Source organism: Dermochelys coriacea, chromosome 26 (genome assembly GCF_009764565.3).
Source record: "Dermochelys coriacea isolate rDerCor1 chromosome 26, rDerCor1.pri.v4, whole genome shotgun sequence".
NCBI lineage: Eukaryota > Metazoa > Chordata > Testudines > Dermochelyidae > Dermochelys > Dermochelys coriacea.
This window is the reverse complement of record NC_050093.1, coordinates 7,749,188-7,774,574: the sequence shown is the minus strand read 5'-3', so window position 1 is coordinate 7,774,574 and position 25,387 is coordinate 7,749,188. Positions and strand designations below refer to the sequence as shown.

Sequence of the window (25,387 nt, the reverse complement as noted above, 5' to 3'; positions counted from 1 at the left end):
GGCAGTTGAAATGTGTATTATTAAACTCCTTAAGCAAACCTGAATGGTTCCCAGTGGAGAGCGAAGACATTCTAAGTATAGCCGAGACTAAATTCGCTGGTGTGGGTTTTCTCTACTCAATTCCCTCTTTATTAGCTCCTGTAATATTTAAACTCCATGCCATGCCATAATTATTTAATAAAAAGTAAATATAAAATGTATCTCAGTGGGGAATATGACCTTTTACCTTCATGGTGTTATACCAAAGACAGACGCAGATAAACAGAAAATCTGGATCAGAGTAATATTCTGTGTCACTTGATAGTTTCATTCTTCTAGTGCCTGATGCTGAAAGGTGCTGAGTACTGTTAGGAAAGGAACTAAGTATTGGATAGGATGGGACACGATCAGCTATTGGCACCACGTCTTTCAAGTGATCATTTTTACAGGGCCAAGTGGTACAAGGAGATGGAAGATGCTGCCATTGAATGGGGACTCTGCCAAATGAGTTAAGGACATGTTAAGCATTGAATAGTACAAGGAATTTTTAGCAAGATTCTCAGCACTTGGTTGAGTTAATTTCTCATTTAAATCCCATCACCACTTACACGTAGGGTTTTCAAAAGCCAGATCCTTAATTTTTTTTAGTAAACATTGTGTCTGAGGACAGCCAAAGACTTTGGGTACTCAGAGATTTAGAGAAGTCAGTGTTGGTTTTAATATGAATTTTGTATTTGGGGGACATAGTTGAATTTTGGATCATCACTTGGGCCAACTGGTGTTTGGATCATCAGGGTTTCATAGTAGGCATATTCCCCACACAAAGTGTCTGAACATAAGTACTACCATCTGGTAGGCTTAAATGTTCAAAAAGAGATGATGATTTTGAGGGGCTCATTTTCTGGATTCCTGACTTGATACCTCAACGGGGTTGATTTTTTTTATTTTTTTTTCAGAAAGTGCTGAGCACCCACCCTCTGAAAGTCACCTGTTAGAGGTCTGGCATTAGGCACCCAAAATCACCACTAGCTTTTGAAAATTTGGGCTGCAATACTTTGTCTTTCAATGGACAACTACGAAGCATTTCACAAGCACTGGGTCAAGTCTTAGGATACTGACTAATGCTAATGGATTAGGCGACTTCAGGAGTAGACATGGAGGGTGTTGAGGTGAGGAATGAGGTACCAGATCAGCAATCTTAAGTAGATCCAGTCTAAAATTTACCTGCCTCTGTTCCAGGTATTGTATGTCACCTTCCCTGTTCTTCTACCCTCCCACTGGTAATGAGCTGGGGCTTGGTGCCAGCAACAATACATTAAGTAGGGGTTGTGGATGAGGCTGGCATAGAATCTGGAGCAGCGGGCTGGTAGGCAGTTTCAAGCTGTAGGTTCAGCAGGGATGGATGACTCTTCTGGCAGCCATAGGAAGCCTAGACAGGTGGGATGAGTTGCATTCATCAGATGGGAGGGAATGGGAAGAGAGAGGGAGCCAGGTAAAAATGGAGAAGAGAGACAAGGAGCTCAATTACCTTGAACTCCAAGGATGATTAAAGGATTCTATAAGCAAAAGCCTCACAAGAGTCCTGAGAGCTTGATAGAAAGTGTGACCGAGAAAGTGACAACCAAGCTGACAGAGCAAATTGGTGGTCCAGCAATAGTAGAACCAAAGGACCAGATCTTTAGTTGGTGTAAATTAGCATAATTCCATTGATTTCAGTGGAGCTATGCCGATCTACCCTAGCTGAGGTTATGTCTCCAACAGCAAGTATATACTGCAAAGAAAAACCTACAATACCGAGTCTGAGCCTGTTGTCAATTGATGTGGGTTTTTGGACTCAGGCTTTGTCTACATAGCAGTGTAGACATTCAGGCTCGGGCTGGAGCCTGGGTTCTGAGAATCTCCCTTAATTGGGGCCGGTTATTATGTTAAGGACACTGCAGGGTTTGGTGTTCCATTCAACAAGAGTTTTTCCTGTGACATCAGTGGACTTTGGATCAGGCTTCCACGGAATACACCTCAAGGCTTCATGTTTTGTTTTGTGGGGTTTTTTAAAACAGCAATTGCCTAAGGCTCACACTCATGTCTGGCTACTCTTCTTTTCCAGCTTTAAATGAACCCACCATCGATTATGGTTTCCAGAGACTGCAAAAGGTCATCCCGAGGCATCCCGGTGACCCAGAGAGACTAGCCAAGGTAAAAGATTTCCTAGCATTTCACTAAGCCTTTTAAATTGCAACTTTTTTCTGCTGATATGTAATAAAGCACAGAGTGGTAAGTCAGATCTTACCATTTCAGCCCATGTGTTGCACGTGGAATTTCTTTTATTGCCAGTGTGAGAATCAGTTCTATAGCTGGGAACCCACCATTGCAGACACCCTCCCAGTCCATATCTATAGTCTACTGCCCTTATCAACAGCAGCAGACGTTTGCACTCAACTGGAACCCCATTGAATCCTATAAGGATACACAGATCCAGTTTTAGGGGGGCCGTCAGCAGAATCACAGCAGGAAAGAGGTGAATTTTAAGGTTGCCTGCTTTGAAACCACATGGAACAGATACATTTATAATGTATAAAGACCCATGTTTATATAGCACCTAGCACATGGGGTTCTGGTCCATGACTGGGGCTCCTAGGCACTATTGCAAAACCAATAATAGCAGCCATGCTTAACCCTTCCATTGTAGAATCCGAGCCTAATTTCTGATTGTATTTAAAAGTAATAATAATTTTGTATAATTTGCCTGATGAAAGAAGATAATGGTAATTAAAAAAACAAACAAACGCTAAAAGCAGAGATAATTAACAGCAGATGACAAACACTGAAGATGGCTTTGAGGAATCTTAATTGTTTGTTACAATTACTGAGAAAAAAGCATGTGTATAATTTAAAGAATAAGGGTAGGACTTTCAAAAGTGGCTGAGTAAGGAACAAAAGTCCCGTTGGAAGTCAATTGGGACTCATGCTGTTAATTCATCTAGGTGTTTTTGAAAACCCCACTTTAAATTTTCTTATAATCAATGCTCTGAAGAGCAATTTCAGGACTATGGAGAGCTCCTAGACAGAAGGATGGCACACTATCAGTTAAAAGAAAAGGAGTACTTGTGGCACCTTAGAGACTAACAAATTTATTAGAGCATAAGCTTTCGTGAGCTACAGCTCACTTAAGTGAGCTGTAGCTCATGAAAGCTTATGCTCTAATAAATTTGTTAGTCTCTAAGGTGCCACAAGTACTCCTTTTCTTTTTGCGAATACAGACTAACACGGCTGCTACTCTGAAACTTATCAGTTAAAGTATAAAACTGTGATTTATTGATGCTCTTACGTGCAGGTAAAAACTTCCCAAATTGACAAAGTGATGTTGGGTGCCCAACCTGAAAGGGGCTTGATTTTCAGTGGGTGCGTGGTCAGCACTTTTTGAAAACAAGACTCCTTCAAAGAGTATCAGGTTGGGCCTCCCAAAACACTAGTCACGCTAGAAAATCTTGGCCCTGGTTTTTATTTCAAACAGCTCGGGGCAGAAAACTGTCTTTTTTGGTGGGTGAGGGGGGGGGGTCTCTGAAGGTTTGCATTTCAAACATCTCTTCCTCCGCCAGGAGATGCTGTTGAAAAGAGCTGCTGACCTAGTTGAAGCACTATATGGAACACCACATAATAACCAGGTTAGAGTGACTGCTTTTGTGGGGGTGGGGGAAACCTTATTCAAGGTTTTGTAAAAACTTCCTGAAGTTAAATTGACCATAGGCTGTTGCTGTCTTGTAGGATATTATTCTGAAGCGAGCTGCGGACATAGCAGAAGCATTGTATAGTGTCCCAAGGAATCCCGGCCAGATCCCTGCTTTGTCTAGTTCTCCAGCTCATAGCAGCATGATGGGAATCAACTCCTATGGGAGCCAGTTAGGAGTCAGCATCTCCGAGTCGACACAGGGGAACAACCAAGGTAATGTCTGTTATAATGTTTGCACATAGTGTGACGCTCTATCCTAAAATGTGATTGTAAAAATAGTGTCAGGGGGTTCGTGTCTCAATTTCCATATCTACTCAGTTTAAATGTAGACATCCGGCCTTCTTAACTGCTACTGTGTTACTGGCAAACTGGACAAGCTAGTTTCTTTCTAGGTCATGTGACCTCAACAATAAAGGTTCTGCAACTGGAATTTAGGTAACAACTTTTTTGGTGACACAGGAGACAGAATAGTGGCTCTGTGGGGCTGGAGTAAATCATACAAACCCCTTATTTTTGTCGCCGAAACTAGAGCTGGGCAGGGACCTGGTTTCCCGTTTTACAGGAAATGCCATGATTTTAAATTTTTTCCATTCCGTCCTGGACCCAAAACAAAATTTTGAAATTTCCTGAACAGCAAATTTCCAAATTTTGACCTCTTCAGACTTTTAAAACTGCTTTTTATAGCTAAACAATTTTGTTGAAATCTACATGTTTAATTGAAAAACTCTTTTGACAAATTTCTGGCCTGCTATCCTCAGAACAAGTCCAAGGAGCAGATCTGATGAGTAAATGCTTGATCCAAGGTCCTTTGACTTCAATGGGTTTTGGAGCAGATCCTAAGAAGGGAACATTTTCAAAGCACCTCTATGAGTTAGGTTCAAGGGCTTTAAGTCACTTTTGACAATGGGACTTCAGCTTCTAACTTTCACTGAAGTCATGAGGCCTTAGGTGCATTTGAAATTTTTACCCATAGTCTCTTTTCTGGCAAACTTAAGGCTGAATTCCAACTTCCATTCTAATTCACATTTTTCAGTCATATCCATGCCCTCAGAAAACACCAAGACAGTAAGTTCATCTACCACCATTGCAGAGAGAGGCTGAGAATTTTTAAAAGTTAATTGTTGCTTCTATAATGTTAACTTTGCCAAATTGCATGTATTTACTAGTGCTGTTTTCCTTGTTGAATGTGAACCTTAATGTACCATTGTTAGCTCTGCTGTGCTGCATGTATTTTATGGCACGCATTACTAACATCAGGGGAGCAATTTAAACTTTTGGAATATCCTGACTGGAGTGCTTGATTTCTCAGTTTAACACTAGATTCCTGTAATATACAATCTGGGTAGACTGAATGCACAGTTAGTTGGACACAATGTCCTCCCAGGAGGTGAAAGTCATGTCCAGGTATATCCTGCCAAATGTAACTAGAAAGAAAGGTAATTTTACACAGATCAGCAGTAAGGTTTCAGCATTGGATATCATGAAGTCTTAACAAGCTCCAGAATATAATATATAGGAAAACATAATTGTTCATGTTGATTTGCATTTCCTTTATTAATTTACCTGGATTACCTCACCTAGCAGAATCCACTGATTTCCTAAATGGTAACTAACTTACATCAAATTAATGGTGATGAAATTTTTCTAACAAAGTTTCTTCACTGAAAAATAACTGAGCCTAAAATGAAAATGCAGGGGTTTTTTTAGCTTCATTCCTCTTTTTTTCCAGTCATTTTTGAAAACTGAAATTGTGTTTGATGGGGGAAAAATGGACCAAAACCTGCTCCTACAGTATTTGCAACCATTGTCCCTACTGGTCAAGTTGAGCCAATTTTTTCTGACTTATGTGGCCAATCTTTTTTCACATTGAGTGAGACAAGAAGAGGTGGGTATATCCCAAAGTTGACTGCAGTTTCCCATTATTAATACATTTTGGTACTTTAAGTGGTAATCCATTAATTATTTGGAAAGTATAACCTCAACCCACACAAATTACAAAATCATTAAGAGATGAGCTTACTGTTTTTTTCAGATCTTAGACTCCAATTTCAAGTTTTAAATAATCAAATCTGATTAGGAAAATACACACACAGCCTCAAAAAACACAAATTTCTGAGAGTGTTTTAGGCCCTGTTTTAGCAAAGTATTTGAAGACAAGCTTCAGTCCCATTAAATCAATGAAACTTGCGAAAGTGTTTTGTTGAATCTGGGTCTAAAAGAGCAATCTCAAAAGATTTCTTTGAGACTGGGAAAACAGAGAAAAGAAAAGTTTCAGGCCATATTCATTGACTCACTGTGAAATGTTTAATTTATTTCAGGTTACATTCGTAATACAAGCAGCATCTCCCCTCGAGGTTACTCTTCCAGTTCAACACCTCAGCAGTCTAATTATAGCACCTCCAGTAATAGCATGAACGGCTACAGCAATGTCCCGATGTCTAACCTGGGAGTTCCCAGCTCACCTGGATTCATTAATGGCTCTCCAACAGGATCTCCCTATGGAAGTAAGTGCCCACCTCCTTGGTAGCAGACTTTTTTTTTTTTTACGCTTAAGCCATACGTGGATCAAACTTTGCACTTACAGTGTCTTTCAACTGAGGATCTTAGAGCTTTTTACAAGCCTTTACATCAGAGGCATCCATCAGGCCTGTCAAGACTTAATAATTTGTTATATCCTTCCCCTCCCAAAGTTACCATCAGAACTGTCCCCCGTGCTGGTGGTCTCAGCAGAAGCCAAATGCTCACTTATAAATACATCTGATACAATGTAATAGAAAAGGATCACATGTCAATGGTTTTATCCCTGCTCCATAACTAACAGGTGTTTTACAACCATCTTGAGTTTTTATTAGATGGGTTAGGCTTTTGGAGTCATTTCTGGACCCTCTGGGACTCTGAAAGGAGCCTACAGCGTATTATTCACCCAAATCACATTAAGGGTATGTCTTCACTGCGGGGTGTGATTGCAGTTCATGTAGACATATCCAAGCTAGCTGTAACAGGAATGGCCCTAGCTTTTTTACCCTCCAGGGCAGAAAACATTTTGGTGCCCCCAGGTCAATCAACAGAGTAAAAAAAAAAATAAGCAAGTGCCACAGCAGCATGGTGCCTCCGGCTACAGCCCCTAGCGCAAGCCCTGAGCTTTAATTTGCCTACCTCAGATACCTGAGCAGTGAAGCTGAGGCAGCAAGCACTGTAGCCAGCATCCCAGGTGGACTTGTATAGTCCTGAAGTGCACAGTTCTGCAGCTTCACTGCTCCACTATCCAAGTAAGCTTGGATATGTTTCCTTGAGCTGCAATCACACCCCGTGATTGCAGCGTAGACATAGATTGGAGTTAAACTCCTGTGGGCAACTTTAACAATCCAAGCCTTCCTCCCTCTTGAATGGGCTGTGAAAGCTAAACTACCCCTCTTGCCTTAGAGGATTGTGGCTTCTACTACCATTGCCATAGTCTCTGTAATAAACATCCCTCTATAAAAGGAGGACTTCAGGCTCCAGGTCTGTTAAAACTAGTGCTACGTTTGATTTTTTTGGTGGGGGGGGAAATCTATTGCACAGGATGGCCCCAACCTGAGACTATAAATGTACCATTCCAGACAGTCATCCCAGAACTCTGTATAAGGAGCTGCACAACTGGGAATTAATAATTGACCTGGTATTAAAAAAAACAAAACAAAAAACACAAGTCTGCATTCGCTAATGGTTTGCAATATCAAATGGAAGGGTTCTCGGTTTAATTACACCAGTGAACCTCTCCTCTGTGCACACACACATCTGAAACTTGCCTCTTCTATTGTTTTTATGCTGGTAGAGTTTCAAAATGGCCAAACAGATGTTTTTCAAATTTTTACATACAGCCTTCACTTCCTGGCTGCGCTCTCCATGCCAAGTTTCAGCTCAGGGAGAGAGAGAGAATTTTACGGCTGAATTATAAACCCCTGACAATAGGCGTTTATAATGAAATGCTGACAGACCCCTTAACTAAAGCAAATGTTCTCTTCTCTAAGAAGAATAGATGCAGAGTAAATTCCAGCTGTGAATTTGTGAGCAGGGTCTTGTGTGAAGGGAAGAGGGCCTTTGCTTCATGTTGGTCTTTGCCAAGCTGCAGCTCTACTGATATCATCACATAATCCACGCTGAATTACTTGTAAAAGATGCATTTAAAGTCACTTAATCCCCATGAAAACAATAAACGAATAGAATTAGCAGTAACTGAGACAGAGTCTCATTTTAAACTTGAGCTATGACACAGGGTTAGAGAGGAGAGGTCTGGGAGGCAGACCCCACTTCTGGCTCTGCTACTGACTTTTCCTGTCACTTCCCATTGCTGGGCTTCAATTTCCATCTGTAAAAATGAAGACAATGTGTCCTACCCCACAGTGACGGAGTGAGGCTTACCCAGACCCTGTAAAGCGCTTTGAGCATTCTGGCTGAAAGTATCTCTCTAAGTGCAAAGCATTTTTTCTTATAGCACAATGGGTGAAATGCAGGTCAGACGAGATGATCCATTCAGGCCCTGAAATCTTTGAATCCATCACAGTTTTTGGGCACTTGAAAATAATGTCATTGCTGCTAGAGCAGTGATTTAAGTTTAAAAGTAATATGCATAATGTTCAGGTGGAGACAGAGCCTGCTCCCTGTTAAGTCAAGTCAGTGAGAACAGAATTGGCCCCCACACCATTTTGCTGCAATGACTTTAGACTACCACTCTGTTAAGGTCTGAGTTCTTTGGGTTCATACAAACCTCAGTCCACACAGACTGAGTTTATCCCTTGCCTCATACTTTGAAATGCAGTTTGGATTAACAGGTTGCTTTATTGTGCATATTGTTTATTTCTTAATGGCAAACATACAGCTGTTTCACACTTCCAGGGTTAAAATAATGTTGCAGGGCTTTTTTAGAGTGGGAGAGGGGTTTCTGGCCAAATCAGCTATTTTTTTTTTAATGAAAATTTTTCAGACGTATGTATTTTTGTTCTCCTCTTCCATTGGGGAAAACTAAAAACCCAAATAGGTTTCATTTCATTTTGGTTGCTAGAAACTGCATTTAGATTTAAAACTTTCCATTTTGGGGAGGGGATATCGTTACCATTATTTGACTGGCCGTAACCCATCAACTTCTCTAGCACCAGATCCTCTTTTGTTTCATACAACCCATGAGTAAAAAAGAGCATTACCCTCTCTAGCTCCTTCATATTAACAGTTCTGGGCTATCGCTCTGTCATTTTTTCAGCTCTCTCCTGAAAATATTATTCCCCATGCTTATATTTAATTTTACCTTAGAAAAACTGCGTTTAAAGAATTTTGGGATACGAGTTGCATGAAAGCAGTAATAATAAATAAAACTGCATCTGCTTGAGACATACGTATCAGCTGAGCATGGTTGGCTATTTGTGATAGGAACAGCTTCTTATTAATATTATTTTTATACTCACTCAACTGAATCAAGGTGGGAAAACAATGTATTGCAATGCAATTTTACCTAGTCTCTTATCAATTCCATTGCTGAAGAAGATCACCTCTTATTTTGCAGTAATGTCTTCAAGTCCAACAGTTGGCTCTTCCAGCGCTTCTTCCATTCTTCCATTCTCCTCCTCAGTCTTTCCTGCTGTCAAACAGAAGAGTGCCTTTGCCCCTGTCATCAGACCCCAAGGATCTCCCTCCCCTGCCTGCTCTAGTGGCAATGGAAATGGGTTTAGAGGTAAGCAATTTAAAATTGATTTTCAGCCTGCACAGGTGTAGCAATACCATATAGGGCTGGAATGAGCACGGTGAATTCTAGGGAGCTATGCGGATTTACAGGAGCTCAGGATCTGACTTGTGTTTATGTACAAAAAAGATTCTCAACATCTCAAAAGAAAGTGCTACAGATAAACTCAGCATGTGGCACCCAGGTCCTTCTGCACTATGAGAAATTCACTAGCTTTTTTCCCCCCATCACAGGGGTTTTGTAATGCAGTATCTTAAACTGCTGCATTTTCAATTTATTTTTAAACTAGGCGAAGGACACCTAGAGCTTATGGATGGGATTTCTCTTCTCGCCCCACTCTTTAACTATTTTTTCGAAATCTAAATAGAACATGTAGATAGCACTATAGACTTCAAAAAAGTGACCTTGATTTCAATGGAGCTATGCTTGACTCACACCAGGTGAGGATCTGGCTCACTTAAGTAGTAGCATAGACAGAGCCTATGTCGGTCTAATTTATGTCACTCAAGGGGGTGAATATTCCACCCCCCCGAGTGACATAAGCGCTCCTGTGCACAGTAGAAGTCTCTCCCGTCAGCATAGAGCGTCTTCACTTCAAATGTAGATATGCCCTAATTGTATTTAAATACCAGGTCTTTTGAAAAGGAGGTCTTCTCCCTGACCTTCAAGGACATTTAAATCTGCCCACAGTGCTAATCCACAGCTCTATAGGAAGCAGCCAGTTTCTTAAACTTGCTGCAGGATTTAGGCTCATAGAGGGAATTGAGCCCTACGGTGCATTTACAGCCTTTTTAAAGGTGATCTGCAAAACAAATGTGAACATTGAGATAAGAATGGAAAGCTGTCCTACATTCCTTTCTCAACAGGCTGTTGGGGAGACATGAGGCACACACATACACTCCAACTCGTCATAAAAAAAAATTATAGGTCCTGTGAAGGGATCTGGCTCCTTCAGGATTCATTAGTGATACCCTAGAAAACACAGCTCTGGGACTTCAGCCATGCCAAGAGTCAGTGGTAATTCCAAAATGAGCCATACAAAACACACCTGTTGGGGTGCATTATTAATCCCTATCTAGGCCACAGGGAGTGCACATAAATTTCCTTATTTTATAAAAAAAAAAAAAACACCCCCATATGTGCGACGGACAAAAATAATTATATTTTTAAAAGCTAACTTATAAAAGCGTGATGTAGCTGTTTAAAAAAAAAAAAAGCCACTTACCTGAGAGACTTCATGCCTTTAATACAGGTCCCTATGAAGCAAGTTAGTTTCAGTGAGATATCCTGAATGTTGGCTGTGTCTTCAGATAAACACAAAGAGTTAAGTACATTTCATGAAGAGGGAGAAAAGAATACAGATAAGTTACTTCTCTCCCAATCAGTTTAAAAGAGGGTAAAAGGATTTGAAGGAAATACTTGAACTGTAGGTAAATAAGGCTTTGTCTACATAGAAGTTATACCCATTTAAGATCAGTGTGCGGATGTCTTAAACCAGTTTGAGTGCCTCATAGCAATTTAAGTCACTCTTAAATTGATATAGCAATATCTACATCAGTTTTTGAACAGATGTATGGCTTCTCTACACAAGCAAGTTGCACTGGTTTAATTTAGGATGTGAATTTAAATTGGTCCAGACCCTTATGTAGACATTTTTATTTTAATTTACTTTGAACCTGTTCCCCATAGACTACAGCTTAACTGCAACAACACATGTTGGAACCAGTTTTAGCAAAATCTGTTTTTAAAAGGCCTTAGGGCTTGTCTACACCGTAGTGCAGTGAAGACTGCAGGGGTGTGAATTATAGATCGTGTTACACCCTAACAGCTCCATGTAGAATTAAAAGGTACCAGGTTCACGTTGACGTCGTCCTGTTTGAAGTGGGACTACACAAGCCCTTTGGTAAACTGCTCCAACTTGTGTAGAGACAAGGCCTCATTTTAGGAAGTCCCCTAACATGTTGTAAGCTACTCAAAACAGTGATTGTTCCACTCACCCTTTGTAGCTATGTCAGCCAAAGGAAAGAAAAGTATATAAAACAAATCAACTATCTCAAGATAGCCAACACCACTTTGCATCTGCACTAGGTTCTGACCTCTTACAGCTGTATTAAGCTAGTAGGGGTCCACCCCAGGCTGCCTCAAAGTAGCTAACTCAATTTTTACAACACATTTTTTCCTAGTCTAGACGTACCCTGTTTGTCTCGTCTATTTAGACTGGACGCTCGGTTACACTTCATATTAAAGTTCCATTTTTAAATAGTTAAATCAATTGTTCGTTCAACAGATTGCTTATATCCATCCATAACTCATGTTGCTCAATGTCTGTTCCATCTATTAGCCCTTCATCCGTGGAACCTTACTGGAACGCGTGACCAGAAGCATTTGGGATTGGAACTCTCTCTCTCTCTCTCATGGGGGTCTCCATGCACTTTTTGTACAAGTCCCAGTGTGGGGAACTAAGGGGAAAAAACATCTTTATACCAATACAACTGGATCTACACCATGGGAGTGTAGCTACAGTTACAGCAGTACACCTTTTACGTTTAGAAAAGCCCTCACTATGTGTACATACAATGCCTGGCACGAGGTCCCTGTAGGCAATACTGTAAATACTAACCTCAAGAAGCATTTTAATTTTCAAAGAAGGGTAGAAAAGCTACCTCTCACCTTCATCCAGCAATGAGTTGTTAGTTGCTCACAGCCAGGATCCTTAGGCTGGCTGCCTGGTCTAGACACAGTTTTTGTATCAATTTAACTATTTAAAAACGATTCAGCTTTTAGTGTGGGTGCAGTTTTAGAAAGGTGCCTGTCTACCACTATATATATATCTTTAGTATACTTTAATTTATAAGGGTTTTACATCACTACAGTGAAACTAGTACTAAAAATTGCATATAGACCAGCCCTCTGGCTATGCTGCAATGCAGATTTCTAATCCCTTGCACAGTAATGCCATTTAAGGAGCCTCATTGGGACCCTCCTGTTGACTTTTCGGGACTGTCAACACTGTGGGAATGTTCATTAGGCCATGGGTCTGGATCCTTTCCAAAACACAAGTTCCCCAGAGGCAGGGCTCCTTTGTCAACATTATTTTAGGGCTGGTCTACACTAGGTTAAAAGGTATCTTTTAAAAACACATTCGCAAAAATGTTTAATGCATTCTAAAGCCCTAGTGTAGACAGGGCAAGTTGAACTCTTAAGATGTTGGGTTCACATCCACCGGTTAACACATGTTCTAAAAATGTACATTGTACTGTAGCATAGCAATGCTCTTAGTAAAGCCTGATCTAACCCACTTTGTAATCAACGGCATTGTTTCCAAGAGCAACTTCAATCGATTTTGGATCAGGCTCATGGAGATATAGTCTATAGCCTAGCAAGGAAAGCACAGGCCAAAGAGTTAGATGTAGGTTCTATTCCCAGCTCCAATATTGGGCAAATTATTTGACCTTGTATCCATCTCAGTTTCCCCATCTGTAAAATGGGGATAATACTTACATCCCTCACAAGGCTTTTTGTGAAAGTTAATGTAGGGCGTGCCTATACAGGAGCTATTCCTGATTAACTCTCTGCGTGCATGTTCTTTTTTCAGAACTAGAGTGTCCACATCAGAAGTTAGTCAGGAATAGCTACTGCGCTTTAAATTCACACCCTATCTTAATCGCAATTAACTTCCCTGTGTAGACAAAGCCTTAGTGTTTGTAATGCAGCCACTAGTGCAACTCCACCTTACCTGTCGGCTAAATGCCTTTGAGAATCTGGACGTCCTGTCACTGGTGGAGTTTAGAGCAGTGTTCGCAATGGTGGGAAATTTTTGCCAGAATCCCCTTGCCCTCTTCAGATGGAAGCTGCTAGAGAGGACAAAGTATTGTTTTAGAAAGCATGCCTCTACCTTAAGGAGTGAGGTTAGATAGCAATCCCACGTGCCTTTTGTACAACACAAAGCTGAGAGCCAATGCACCCAAGTCATGCGGGGATACCCTCGGATAACCCCATCCTGTGCCATGTGTTCCTGCTTACATCTTTCCATCTGCTATACATTCCCATTATATAACAGGACATGATGGGGTGGAACAAGCAGCAGTCCATCCTGATCACCATCCAATTCTAGACACAGTCCAGATTGATAGCAGGCGAGCCTGCGCTGAAAAATTGCATGCTGATTTCATGTCATACGTCAAGCCAGTTTAAAAACGGCATAGGGAAGATGTAACGTGACGTGACATGAGATGGCACGATGAGTACACTATGCTTAATCATCTCATCGCAGATGTAAGGCAGCTGATAGGAAAGCAAGTAAATTGGAAACTGCTGGAACACTGACTGCCTCGATTTCTATTGGCCAGCTCAGGACATTTTAATAGAAAAATAATTCAAGGAACAGGAGGCAACCCTCACAAGGTCCATGGTTCAGTTAACCCACAGGACCCTAGCCAATCTAAAGGGCATTCAAGTCTTGTCTACGCTTTGGAATATCCCCAACTCAATCATCAGCAAAGCTGCGGAGAGTCCCAAAGGCCACCCATTGGGGTTGATCCCCGTTTGAAGAGACTTGTTCAGGGTTGCAGAGCTGGGAACAGAAATAAAGTCCCCTGATTCCCCATCCTTTTCCAGGTTTGTCCTGGGGGCTCAGCAGTGATGCAGCTACACAGATTGTAAACTCTTTGTTTGCGCAGTGTCTAACACAGAGGCTTCTAGAGACCACCACAACATACACATCAATAATACACCTCTGGCTGACTTAATCCTGAGCGTGGACAACGCCTTCAGCATGTTACAGGTTACCGGCAAAGGATTTTTTTTTTAAATGGGGTTTTTGTTCTCAGTTCAGGCTCTCCAACCATCATAAGGAAAGATTTTTTGTTTTGTTTTGTTTTTTGCTCAAAAATGCAGTTTTTCTGCATGTTATTTACATTTGAAATATAGAGGGCTGCCAGTATTTTTCCCCAGCTTCTTGGTTGTAGAGGGAAGTATTGGGAAAATCACACTTCAGAACACAGGGGATCTTAACAAAGGGGTCTTTTCTCCCAAGGGCTGTTTAGCCATTAGCTAACACTTACAAGTTTTAAAACAGTCTTCATAAAAAGATTCCTCCTCCTTTTACTGGTGCTCAGTTTCACTCTCTGAGATGGTCAATTTCACTAGTTCTCCAGGTGTCTTACAATCATCCAGGAGAAAGACCAGACCTCCATTTCTAGTGTAAAATACAAACAGGTTTATTCTATTTTTAATGGGAAACATCTTTCAGGCCCTATTCATCACACACCATAAAGAGGGAGAGGGCAGGAAGGGCTCACCTGTAAAGGTGTGTCTACACGCCAATCAGGAGGGGTGATACCAACGCTTCAGCCAGAGCAGTGCTGGCTAGCTAGGTGAGGTGTGCGTACATGTGCTGCAGTCACACCTTCCAATTGTAGCGTAGACATACCCTAAAAGACCAGTCACTTTCTTAGGGCTGGATGGGGAGGCTACTTGGGGTTCACGAGCAAAAGCTAGTCTTTACCAACCCTAAATTCTCCCCCTCATCGCCTGACCTGGTCAAGAGAATGACAGGTCCCAAAAAGACAAGTTCTAGTGTCAAGTCCTGAGTGGCTGCAGAAGAGGAAAGATCAGGAACCGAGACCTAATCTACACCCACCTTTGCACCGGTTTTGTTAAACTGATGCAAATCCTGGTGTGGACACTCTTAAGAGTGGTTCAGTAGAAGGTCATTCCTAATTGCTTTAGGCTTATTGCAGTTCAGCTTTTCTTCAACTGCAGTAAGAGTGTCCAGGCAGCTTTTTGCACTAGTTTAACAAACTTGATTTAAAAAACAAACCCCCACCTTTATTCATCTGGTGCAGATTTCTATGTAGACAAGCCAAGTTAATTTATTTCTCCTTCTTCCCTTAGAACTCCAGGGGCTTGTCTAATCTGGGAAAACGAAAAGGAGTACTTGTGGCACCTTAGAGACTAACAAATTTATTAGAGCATAAGCTTTCGTGAGCTACAGCTCACTTCATCGGATGCATTTGGTGGAAAAAACCAAATTTTTCCACCAAATGCATCCGATGAAGTGAGCTGTAGCTCACGAAAGCTTATGCTCTAATAAATTTGTTAGTCTCTAAGGTGCCACAAGTACTCCTTTTCTTTTTGCGAATACAGACTAACACGGCTGCTACTCTGAAACCTGGGAAAACGGGTGGTGATTTAAAACACCACTTAGCAGCTAGTGTAGACAAAGACAGAGCTGTTTACAAATGTGTTAGCTGGTCAGGGTGAGATCCTCAGGTTTGAGCTAACCCACCTAACTAGAGAGGGTCAAAACTTTGCCTTCAAAACCGCTATCATGGAAAATTGGGGTTTGACATTTTTCCAAAACAGCGTCTGCTTTCCAGGGAAAATTTCAGCTTCATTTTGAAAAACCACGACACCCCCACAATATAAACATTTTGGCCATTTTCCATTTGGAAATGCCATCACAGTGCCTCATGCTCCCCAGTTGAACTACATCTCCCATGCTGCACCACCCTGCCTCAGCTGGCAGGGAGACTGTGCACATTGTAATTCATAATGCTTTCCTACCTTAACCTCTGCATTCTAATGCCTATTACAGAGCAGCAGCTGGTGTAACTCATTGGTGTTCCATGCGGTCCCCTTCTTCTAGCCCCATCACTTGATTAGTTATACAAGGCAGCCTGCAGCAATTAAAGGAGGGAGAGAATTAAATGGGGCACAATTGTTTTTATAAAAAAGCAAAAACAAATAAACCCACATTTCAATTTAATACAAACATCTTCATGGTTTTAACACAGAGACTTAAACTTAGCATTCGCCATCCATCTTCCCATCTGTATTCCTGGCAGCCAGAGCAAGCTCTCTGTTTTTAGACTGAAACCCATTAGTGAGGCCACAGCTGATCAAGTGCAGGCTTTCTGCGCTACATTCAGCCATGGAGGCCCTGTCAAATAGAGTCTGGACTCTGCCAATATACAGAGAAATGTTATTTCCACCCCCCCTCCCGCTCAACCCTTGTCCATGTGAAACTACCATAAACCCACCCTCATGTTCAGGAGTTAATGCTGTGTTTCGCTAGAAGGCAGTGCCACATATCTCTGACACACGCTGGACAAACAGAAGCCAACAGGGCCACATCTTGCATTATCCTCATTCTAGTCAACATCCTGCCCTCAGATCATAGCACGTTCTCCACATAGCCCCCAGCGCTGCCATCAAGTACTTACACAATTTGCCCAGTCGGGGCTTAATCCCCACACAACTTTTACCGTATGCAAGTGAGAGGCTATGCTGCTCCTTTTGTTACAGCAGAGGATTAGGAGCTGCATTCAAATGCCAAAAAGAAAAAGAGTACTTGGGGCACCTTAGAGACTAACAAATTTATTAGAGCCTAAGCTTTCGTGATGAAGTGAGCTGTAGCACACGAAAGCTTAGGCTCTAATAAATTTGTTAGTCTCTAAGGTGCCACAAGTACTCCTTTTCTTTTTGCGAATACAGACTAACACTGTTGCTACTCTGAAACCATTCAAATGGCAGTTACAAAGCAACAGCATTTCGTTTTCTTTGGCAAAGTTGAAGGTGTTTTGAAAAAGTAAAACCCTAGACAGCTTTCCTTCTATGACACAAGGAGGAAAACCCTCAAAATATTTGGTTGAGATGAAAAACTGGAAAAATCTTACACCCAAAAACCCTGAAAATTGCCTTAAAAAAAAGTTTTGAATGAAAAATTTCAGCCAGGTCTATTAAGAGCCAATGGGCCCGATTTTCAGAGATGCTGCAGCTCCCATTGACATCCACTGGAACTGTGGTCTGCCCACAAAAACAAGGCCCAATAGTTTTAGGGTTAAACCCTCTTATCAGCATGTAAGCCAACAACTGACTTTAATTCTTAGTCTTCCTTGGGGAAGTGCTGTAGCTTGCCACTCTGAATAGCCATCCACTGTTGAAATGGAAGCTACCTTCCTCTCGCTCCCACAAAGCAACATGATGGAAAAGGCAACCGATGATGCATGTCTACTTGTTCCAGGCGAATCTAAGCGTAATTGCAAAAATCAATTCCATTTTTCTTTCAATAATTAAGCCAGACATTTTAATTTGACAAACATGTTTGACTTCTTTCCCCAAACCAGTAACTTCATTGTCACCACATTTGTTTAATTCTAATTCAGGACATCTTTGAAAAATATCAACCCTAATCATATTTAAATTACAGCTTTTGTGGTTTCATAGCTAGGATGCAAAAGAAAATAGAATATAACCCTCAGGTTTGGGAATAAGTGAAAGACCAGGCCTTTGCTAGAGGGAAACAAAGAGGTAGTGGCGTAGGGTGCTGGTAAAGGGAAAAGGGAGACATCTAAGAACTTGTTAGACCTTGGACTGCTTAGGTCAGGCTTTGGTGAATCTTCTTACATTGGCCAGGCAGCCTTGTCAAAAAGTTACCATGGTAACTGCAAAAAAGCTGGGGCAGGGGTGTAAAAAGAAGTGTTTCATATTTAAATAAGAGTAAATGTACATATTACATCCAAAAAACTACATTGAAAGAAGGTTGAAGTTGCACAATCAAGCACCCAAAAATTAAGACATGCCAGAATTAAAGTTGCCTGGGCAACTTGTCAAGGTCCCCAGCCTCTCTTTGCCCTCCATTCACCTGCCCCTACTCAACAGCATCCCAAACACGCCCCAGGTCTTGTCCCCCTTGCCTCTGATTTTTATAGGTGATGAGCACTGATAACTCTCATTGAGTTAACTGAGTGCTTAGCACTTCTGAAATACCATGCCTATAAAATGGGGTCTCTGTAGACATGACTCTACACACACACACACACACACACACACACACACACACACACACACACACTTACTTTCAGATGTCTAGAGATTGTGGGTGCCTAACTTGATATACCTTACAGGGGGTCAGTTTTTCAGAAAGGGCTGAGCACCCGCCCCTTTAAAGGGGTTTCAAGTTGGCCATCTAAAAATCACCAGTTGTTTTTGAAAATCTGGTTCGCTGCATGTGAGGTTACATTACTATAAACACCCTACATCTTTAAAATTCTTCCTAGCCTCCTAGGTGAATTCCATGAGTAACACCGAGTTCTTTTCCCTTCAAGGCAGGGAGAAATTTAAAGGGTCCATTGCTGTGTAGTGTCTATTGTTATTATTAAATTACACACACTGAAGAAGCCTATCACCATAGCATCTGGGTATTCTTGGTGCTTGATATATGTATAAAAATTCTCCAACTTTGTGACAATTTTAATCAAGTGTTTCAGTTGATAATTGCAAGCTGTCAAGGCTAATACAATCAGGCTCATCTCTAATTCTTTTTCCATTTCCCTCCAAGAAAAAAAAACCCTCTGGGATGACGACTCTGCTTTCTATATTCCCAGCCCATCAGGGAGGGTCCTGCATTGAACCACCTTTTATTGAAAAGTTACATCGATTCAATATATAGTAATACAGGCAAAAATAATTACAGCTTTGCTAGCAGTGTAAGACCTTAATCCAAACCTCGCAAACATTCAATAAAAAGTGGTACAGGCTGGGAAATAGGCTTTTGACAGCACAGCCCCAAAGGGAAGTGGGGGGAAGAGGGTGGGGCAGAGGAGAAAGCAGCAGATCCAAGCAGTTTACATGAGCTGTGGAAAGAAGTGTGTGCACATGAGGTGTGTGGAGAGAAAATATTCGTAAATCTACTTACTCATTGCCACAGGAACAGCTGGAGGTGCAATATTCAGATGGAAGTGTCAGGGGTGATTAGAGCTCTGCCCAGCACTCGGAGAAATGAGTTTAATTGGTATCACTGCCCTTTGTATCAGTAAAAATATTAGCCTAATGCTCTGGACTGTACAGCCTCTTTTTTTTTAAATTAAAGCAATAATGAATTTTGTCAAAATAATTATTCTGACAACTCTCCCACCTTAAAAAGAATCCAGGGCCTGGTTCACACCCAAACTTGCATCAGTTTAAATGTTAAACTGATTTAATTAAACCAGCGAAGCTTTGTCTACAGCAACTCTTACATTAGTTCAGCCAGTGCCACTTGTGTATGTAGACATACCCCAACTGTGTTTTTTTTCTATACGGAAGGAGGAGAAGAATAGACTTGTTAATGCACAGGAAAGCGCACTGTCTGGAGTCTGTTTCAAGCTGTGGCACTAACCATCCTTCGGCAGCCCATAGAACAAGGATCACACCACCTTTTTTTGGGGTGGGAAGCACCTTAACACATCATAGACATTAACAGAAATGGTCACTTCATGGCTTGGTCTCCCTCACTGTAATGTAGGAATAAGAATACCTACCTACATGACTTGCATTTTTGTAAATGCTTTTAAGATCCTTGCATGAAAAATGCTAAGGAATTCTGAGAGACACACAAGATGGGAGACATCATGTCTTTTATTGAACCAACTTTTGGATCCATAGGCACTACAGATGCCTATAGGGTGACCAGACAGCAAATGTGAAAAATTGGAATGGGGGTGGGGGGTAATAGAAGCCGAAATAAGAAAAAAAACCGAAACATCGGGACTGTCCCTATAAAAATCGGGACATCTGGTCACCCTAGATGCCGATCACAATACATGGAGGACCACATCTATTGCATTAAATGCCCCAGTCACAGCTACGTGGTTGAAACCAGACAATCGCGGCGCTCTCATGTGAGCTCACAGAAAAAAATGATGGAAAGGCAAAAACACCCTATCGCCTATGAGTGAACACTTTTCACAAAATGATTGCTCCACATGTGACCTCTCAGTCCTCGTCCTCAAAGGAAACCTGCACAACACCTTCCAAAAAAACCAAAAAAAAAAACAAAAAAGAGCCTGGGACCTTAAATTCATAACTTACGAAAAATAACAGATGATTTTTAGCCCCATAGCTGAAGATGCTGGATTTATGGCTTATTACAACAATCTATAATCCACTATCTTCCCCGGTTTTTTGGTCCTATGACCACAGAGGTGTTAACGGGCCATTTCACCTTGAATGGTCTCTTAGAATGTTTGTTAATTGCTTATGCTAACCAAACCTTTCCACCTTGTATTTAGCTGGGACACACTGAGGGCTGGTCAACACTAGGAATTTACAGCAAGCATAGCTACCTTGCTCAAGGGTGTGAAAAATTCACATGCCTGACCAATGTAGTTAAAATCAACCCAACTCCCAATGTAGACGGCGCTAGGTCAGGGAGGTGGATTACCTGCACTGACAGGAGATCCCCTCCCCTTGGCGTAAGTAGGGTCTACACTGAAGCGCTACAGCTGCAGTGGTGGAGCTGAGCTGCGTAGACAAGCCCTTAAGCGCTACAGCGGTGCAGTAGTGGTTTAAGTGTAGACATACCCAGAGTACCTTTCCCAGACCAGAAGAATTCTGTGTAGCTAGAAAGCTTGTCTCTCTTACCAACAGAAGTTGGTCCAGTAAAAGATACCATCTCACCCACCTTGTCTCATTAATATCCTGGGACCAAGATGGCTACAACAGCACTGCAAACAAGGAATTCTTAGCCAATTTTTTTTTTTTCTTTTTAAAGAAAAAGATTTCACTCAGCAGCGACAATTAATCTAGACTGATCAGTTTCACTCTCTCTTTCCGTCTCTGTCTAAAATTGCAGGGTAGCTTTATTCCTCATCATTTCTGAACACAAAAACATTTATTTATATATAATGCTAAATGATCCCAATTGTGGGCCGGATCTCCAGCTGCTTAAAGTCAATGTAGTTATGCCATCTGAAGATCTTACCCTATTCCTGCAATTTATTTTAACACAAACATAAGGGTGAAATTCAAGGCTCTGCAAAGACAGGACTTTAAGTACCTGAATAATCTGACTGATTTCAATGGGCATAAATCTTTGTAGAATTAGGGCTTTACACTGAAACAAGGCCCTCTGGAAAACATGACCCACTAGCTTTTGTTTTAAATATATATAAACAAAAACAAACAAACAACCAAACAAAACAAAAAAACTTACCCAACAAAGCCTTTGGGAACAGTACCAATTCCTGGCAGCTTAAAACGTTCCGGTTGTCTGTTAGGAAAGATACAGCTTCAATTAAAGCCAGTGAGAGTGACTAGTAAATAGTTTACATGTGTCCAGTGTTCTGCGAATGTGCCCGGTAAACTACAGCGATTCAGACAAAGGGGGTAAACTAAGAGAAAGAGAGGCTGGTGTTTAATTTCTGCTGAAGCTAAATGGACAAAATCCAGTTCTGGTCACTCTCAGATGAATTGGGAAATGCAGCCCTAGGCCCAGATCCTGTAAGTGCTTCAGGTGCACATCTCCCATTTGAATCCATGTTACCACTGCCCAGTCACAGCCTAACCACTTCTGCAAGTGAGAAATTTGAAGGTGGGGTGTGGGGGAAGAAGAATGGAGGACCCAAGCCGAGTTTTGACCCCCAGAAAGAGAGAAGTGCCAGACATTACATGTTTCAGAGTAGCAGCCGTGTTAGTCTGTATTCGCAAAAAGAACAGGAGGACTGGTGGCACCTTAGAGACTAACAAATTTATTTGAGCATAAGCTTTCGTGAGCTACAGCGCAGTTCATCGGATACATTACATGAACTCTGCTAAGGACATTGCTACTGGTTTTAGAGATACTATGGTGATGGGCAGCAGTATAAAACTCTAACAACGATGGATGACCTCCATCGCAATAAACCAGTATTCATTGCTAAGCATCATCATCAGACTAGGCACCCTTAAAAGGAAATCTTGTTTGTTTGTTTTTTTTAAAAAAAAGTAAGCAGTTTAATTACTTATTTTGAATTAGTGCTGTATGAAGTCAAGAGATGAGAATGCATTCTCTGCCTCACTAGGGTTTAGGGGGAGATGGGAAAGTTATATTGAATGGAGTGGAGAGGAAAGGAGCTGGATTAACAGCTCTGGAGACAAAACCTTGTAACTTGTGCACAGAAGGAAAACAGGATGGGAAGTGGCAGTGCGAGCTTCTCCCAAGTTGCCCTATTACCATGCGTGACCCCCGTTCTGGAGGGGCCACCTCTAGGAGGCTGGAAGCGGGGTTGTTTTCATGCGTCGTCCATCTTCGGCCACTCTGCTGTGACCGCTCACCCAGGGATCTGGTGGTCATGGTATGTTTTGACACCTGAGCCTACATTTTGAGAAGTGATTCGTGATTTTGGCTGAGCACCCACCCTATGAAAATCAGGCCATTTGAAGGCATCTCAAGCTGGGCACCATGCTGAAGCCACCAACTCACTTCATTTAGCCAACCAACAGCATCAGAGGGCAAGAACTTTTGGAGGAATTTATTCTCAAGGAGTGGTTCATTCACTGCTTATGACAAGCTGGTTGGGTCACATAATGCTAGCGCTTCTTTTCAAGCTGCTAACTGGCATTAAAAGAAGCTGAAGGGTCAGGGCAGGCCCTGGACACTGGTGCACCCCAGTTCCTCCTATTCTCTACCTATAACACATAATAGTTTAGTCGCCTGTGGGCTGTAATACTTTGGTCTAATTTCAGTTGTTGGGTTTAGTGGGCGGGTGCTGGGTGGGGTTGGCGGCCTGTGATACACAGGAGGTCAGACAAGATGATCTGGTGGTCCCTCCTGGCCTTAAACTCTATGACTAATAAACTTGCCTAGTATTACTTTTCCACAGATAGTTGCCATGGGGATATTTGATCACAGGCGGGAGAGGAAGTGGCTCACCTGTCAATTTCTCTATTAAGGAGTGGCTCACTATTCTGCATTCATAAAAGAGCCGCCAAAGTTTCAACCTTGTCAATCTTCATTTTCAGCCATGACTGGTCTTGTCGTTCCCCCGATGTAAAAGAAGAGGACTTTTTCCTTTTTTTTTTTTTGTTTCTCATTTTTCTTTTACAGCACAAAACTACTTATTGTGATGGACCACTAAAAAAAAAAAAAAAAAAAAAAAAGCACTACAAGCTCTTTTTTGGGGGAAAGCCACGCCCGGAAAAAATAAAAGGAACAACTGCTACAAATCAGACAAGATAGGAATCTGGATCTTTTACGTGTACCGTGTTTCTTATGTAGCCATGTCAACTCCTAAAACATTGCAAACAAAGAATCAGCCAAGAGCCAGGATGGACAGCAGTTGGCACGATGGGGTCAGAAACGCAAGGTCTTTTTTGACGGACATGAAACCTTCCTAACGTTTGTAAAATACGAAAAGGAAAAAAAAAGTTGGCAAATGATTCAAGCTTGATATTTTGGATACTATTTGTTTTACTTTGTAGGAGAAAAAAAGTTGAAGTTTCTATTTTCTATGGAGCCTTTCAGATACCAATTTAGTTTATGCAGAAAAAACTAACAGACAACAAAACAGGGTACCAGCATGGAAGAATTTCTAGGACAAACTGACATGAATGATGGAACTTTTGGTGTATGTGTGTGTTTACTTATAGGTTAACCTCCTTAAAAAAATGTAAGATGTTTTACAATTATTTAAATAAACTTGTAACTTATTGTATGTAGAGGTAGCAATTAAGACCTTTTTTGGACTTTTTCCTCCTGTTGTACAATGAAGAAAAAAAAAAGATGCAAAAATGTAGTGACAAGTTTGAGACATACTATTATTGTTGCCGTTGCTCTTCTCTTCTCTCCCTCGCCCTCTGTTGAACCATGTGCAAGGATGTATAGGATTCTTTCTGATTAACTCATCACAAACTTTTATACGCATTACAGGATATATATAAGCCAGTAGTTAATGTAAGCATTTTATCCACATCTTTTCCCTCCTTCTCCATCTTTTGCTTCACTTAAGATTTTCAGGTACTGGGGTAAGGTGGTTAGTTTCAAAGACCCTATTGGTAAACGAATGGCTTCTAAGTGTTTGAACAAATCAGGTTTTCATGTGATGATGTGTTTGTTTTTCAAATTTTCACATGAACAGTACGGGGATCGGAAAGGTTCTCTAAATGATTGTTTTCTACGAAGTTATGGCAGACTTACAAAATAGGATTACATTTTATATTAAGGGTGCAGTCATAAAGGGTTATGTAATAACAATAATGAATAATACCACCTAACTCTGTTATAGCACTTTTCATCAGTAAATCGGAAAATGCTTCATAATCTTTAATGTATTTAATGATTAATACATTTCAGTAAAGGGTCATTCAATTGTTGTGCAATCCAATAGGTTATTTATGCCATCTTCCACTGATGTTCTTATAACTAGAGCTAGTTGTAGTCAAACAATACTAAGTATTTTTAATGGGGAAAAAACCCGCCAAATTTGTTTGGTTCAAAATCTTCAGCATTTCAACGAAGAAACAAAAAAATTTTACTTGTTTCGTTTTCCATTTTCTGTTTCCAAATGGAAAAAAGAAGGAAGCACATGGGGAGGGGGAAAAGCCACACCAATGAGAATTTTTTTGGTTTCCTGATGAAAAATGAAAACTGTCAAGAAAATTTCCATTTAGTTGAAGAGCCATTTTTCATCGAAAAGTTGTCAACCAGCTCTTCTTAGGAGTGTCTTTAACACACACACTAGGTATGGTTGGAACATTCTTATTACATCTATTGAGAACGTATTTAACTATTTACAAATGTACCCTTAAGATAAAGCAACGCCCAAAATTTGATTTGCCCATTCGCCAAGTAGAGTCATTGTGTTTGATGGGTGAGTAAATTATTAGTTTATTCTGTGATCATTTAATATGGTAGAAGGGGAGTGAGTCAACATTCATGACACTTTGGCACTGCTGAGCTAATGTATATTTCTATTTTGGGAGTGGATTAGTAATAGGCTATAAAGCCTCAAATCTAGCCCAGGTTATTTGTGACTGAAAGCTGCTGTGTCCCCTGACTTCATAGATCTTAGTCTAGTCTCTAGTGGACAGGTGTTTCCATCTCAAGAACCAGCATCATAGGACCATATCCTTACAAGCAGACACCTGGGTAACTTTAGTCATGTAAACAATCCCAATGGAGTCAATGGGATGGATTAGTTACAGTTCTGATTTTGCATTGCACTGCA

The 25,387-nt window shown here is 41.1% G+C and overlaps 1 protein-coding gene across 1 annotated transcript in view; it reads left to right on the top strand.

The window, feature by feature from the left end:
* EBF2 (EBF transcription factor 2) overlaps positions 1 to 23,377 on the top strand; it is a 174,058-nt gene extending 150,681 nt beyond the window's left edge. The window contains 6 exon segments of the mRNA XM_038384671.2: positions 2,084 to 2,172; positions 3,576 to 3,641; positions 3,742 to 3,919; positions 6,025 to 6,210; positions 9,243 to 9,410; positions 23,184 to 23,377. Of these exon segments, the coding sequence (XP_038240599.1) occupies positions 2,084 to 2,172; positions 3,576 to 3,641; positions 3,742 to 3,919; positions 6,025 to 6,210; positions 9,243 to 9,410; positions 23,184 to 23,215 (719 nt within the window). The 3' untranslated portion in view covers positions 23,216 to 23,377.
* The last annotated feature ends 2,010 nt before the right edge of the window (positions 23,378 to 25,387 follow it).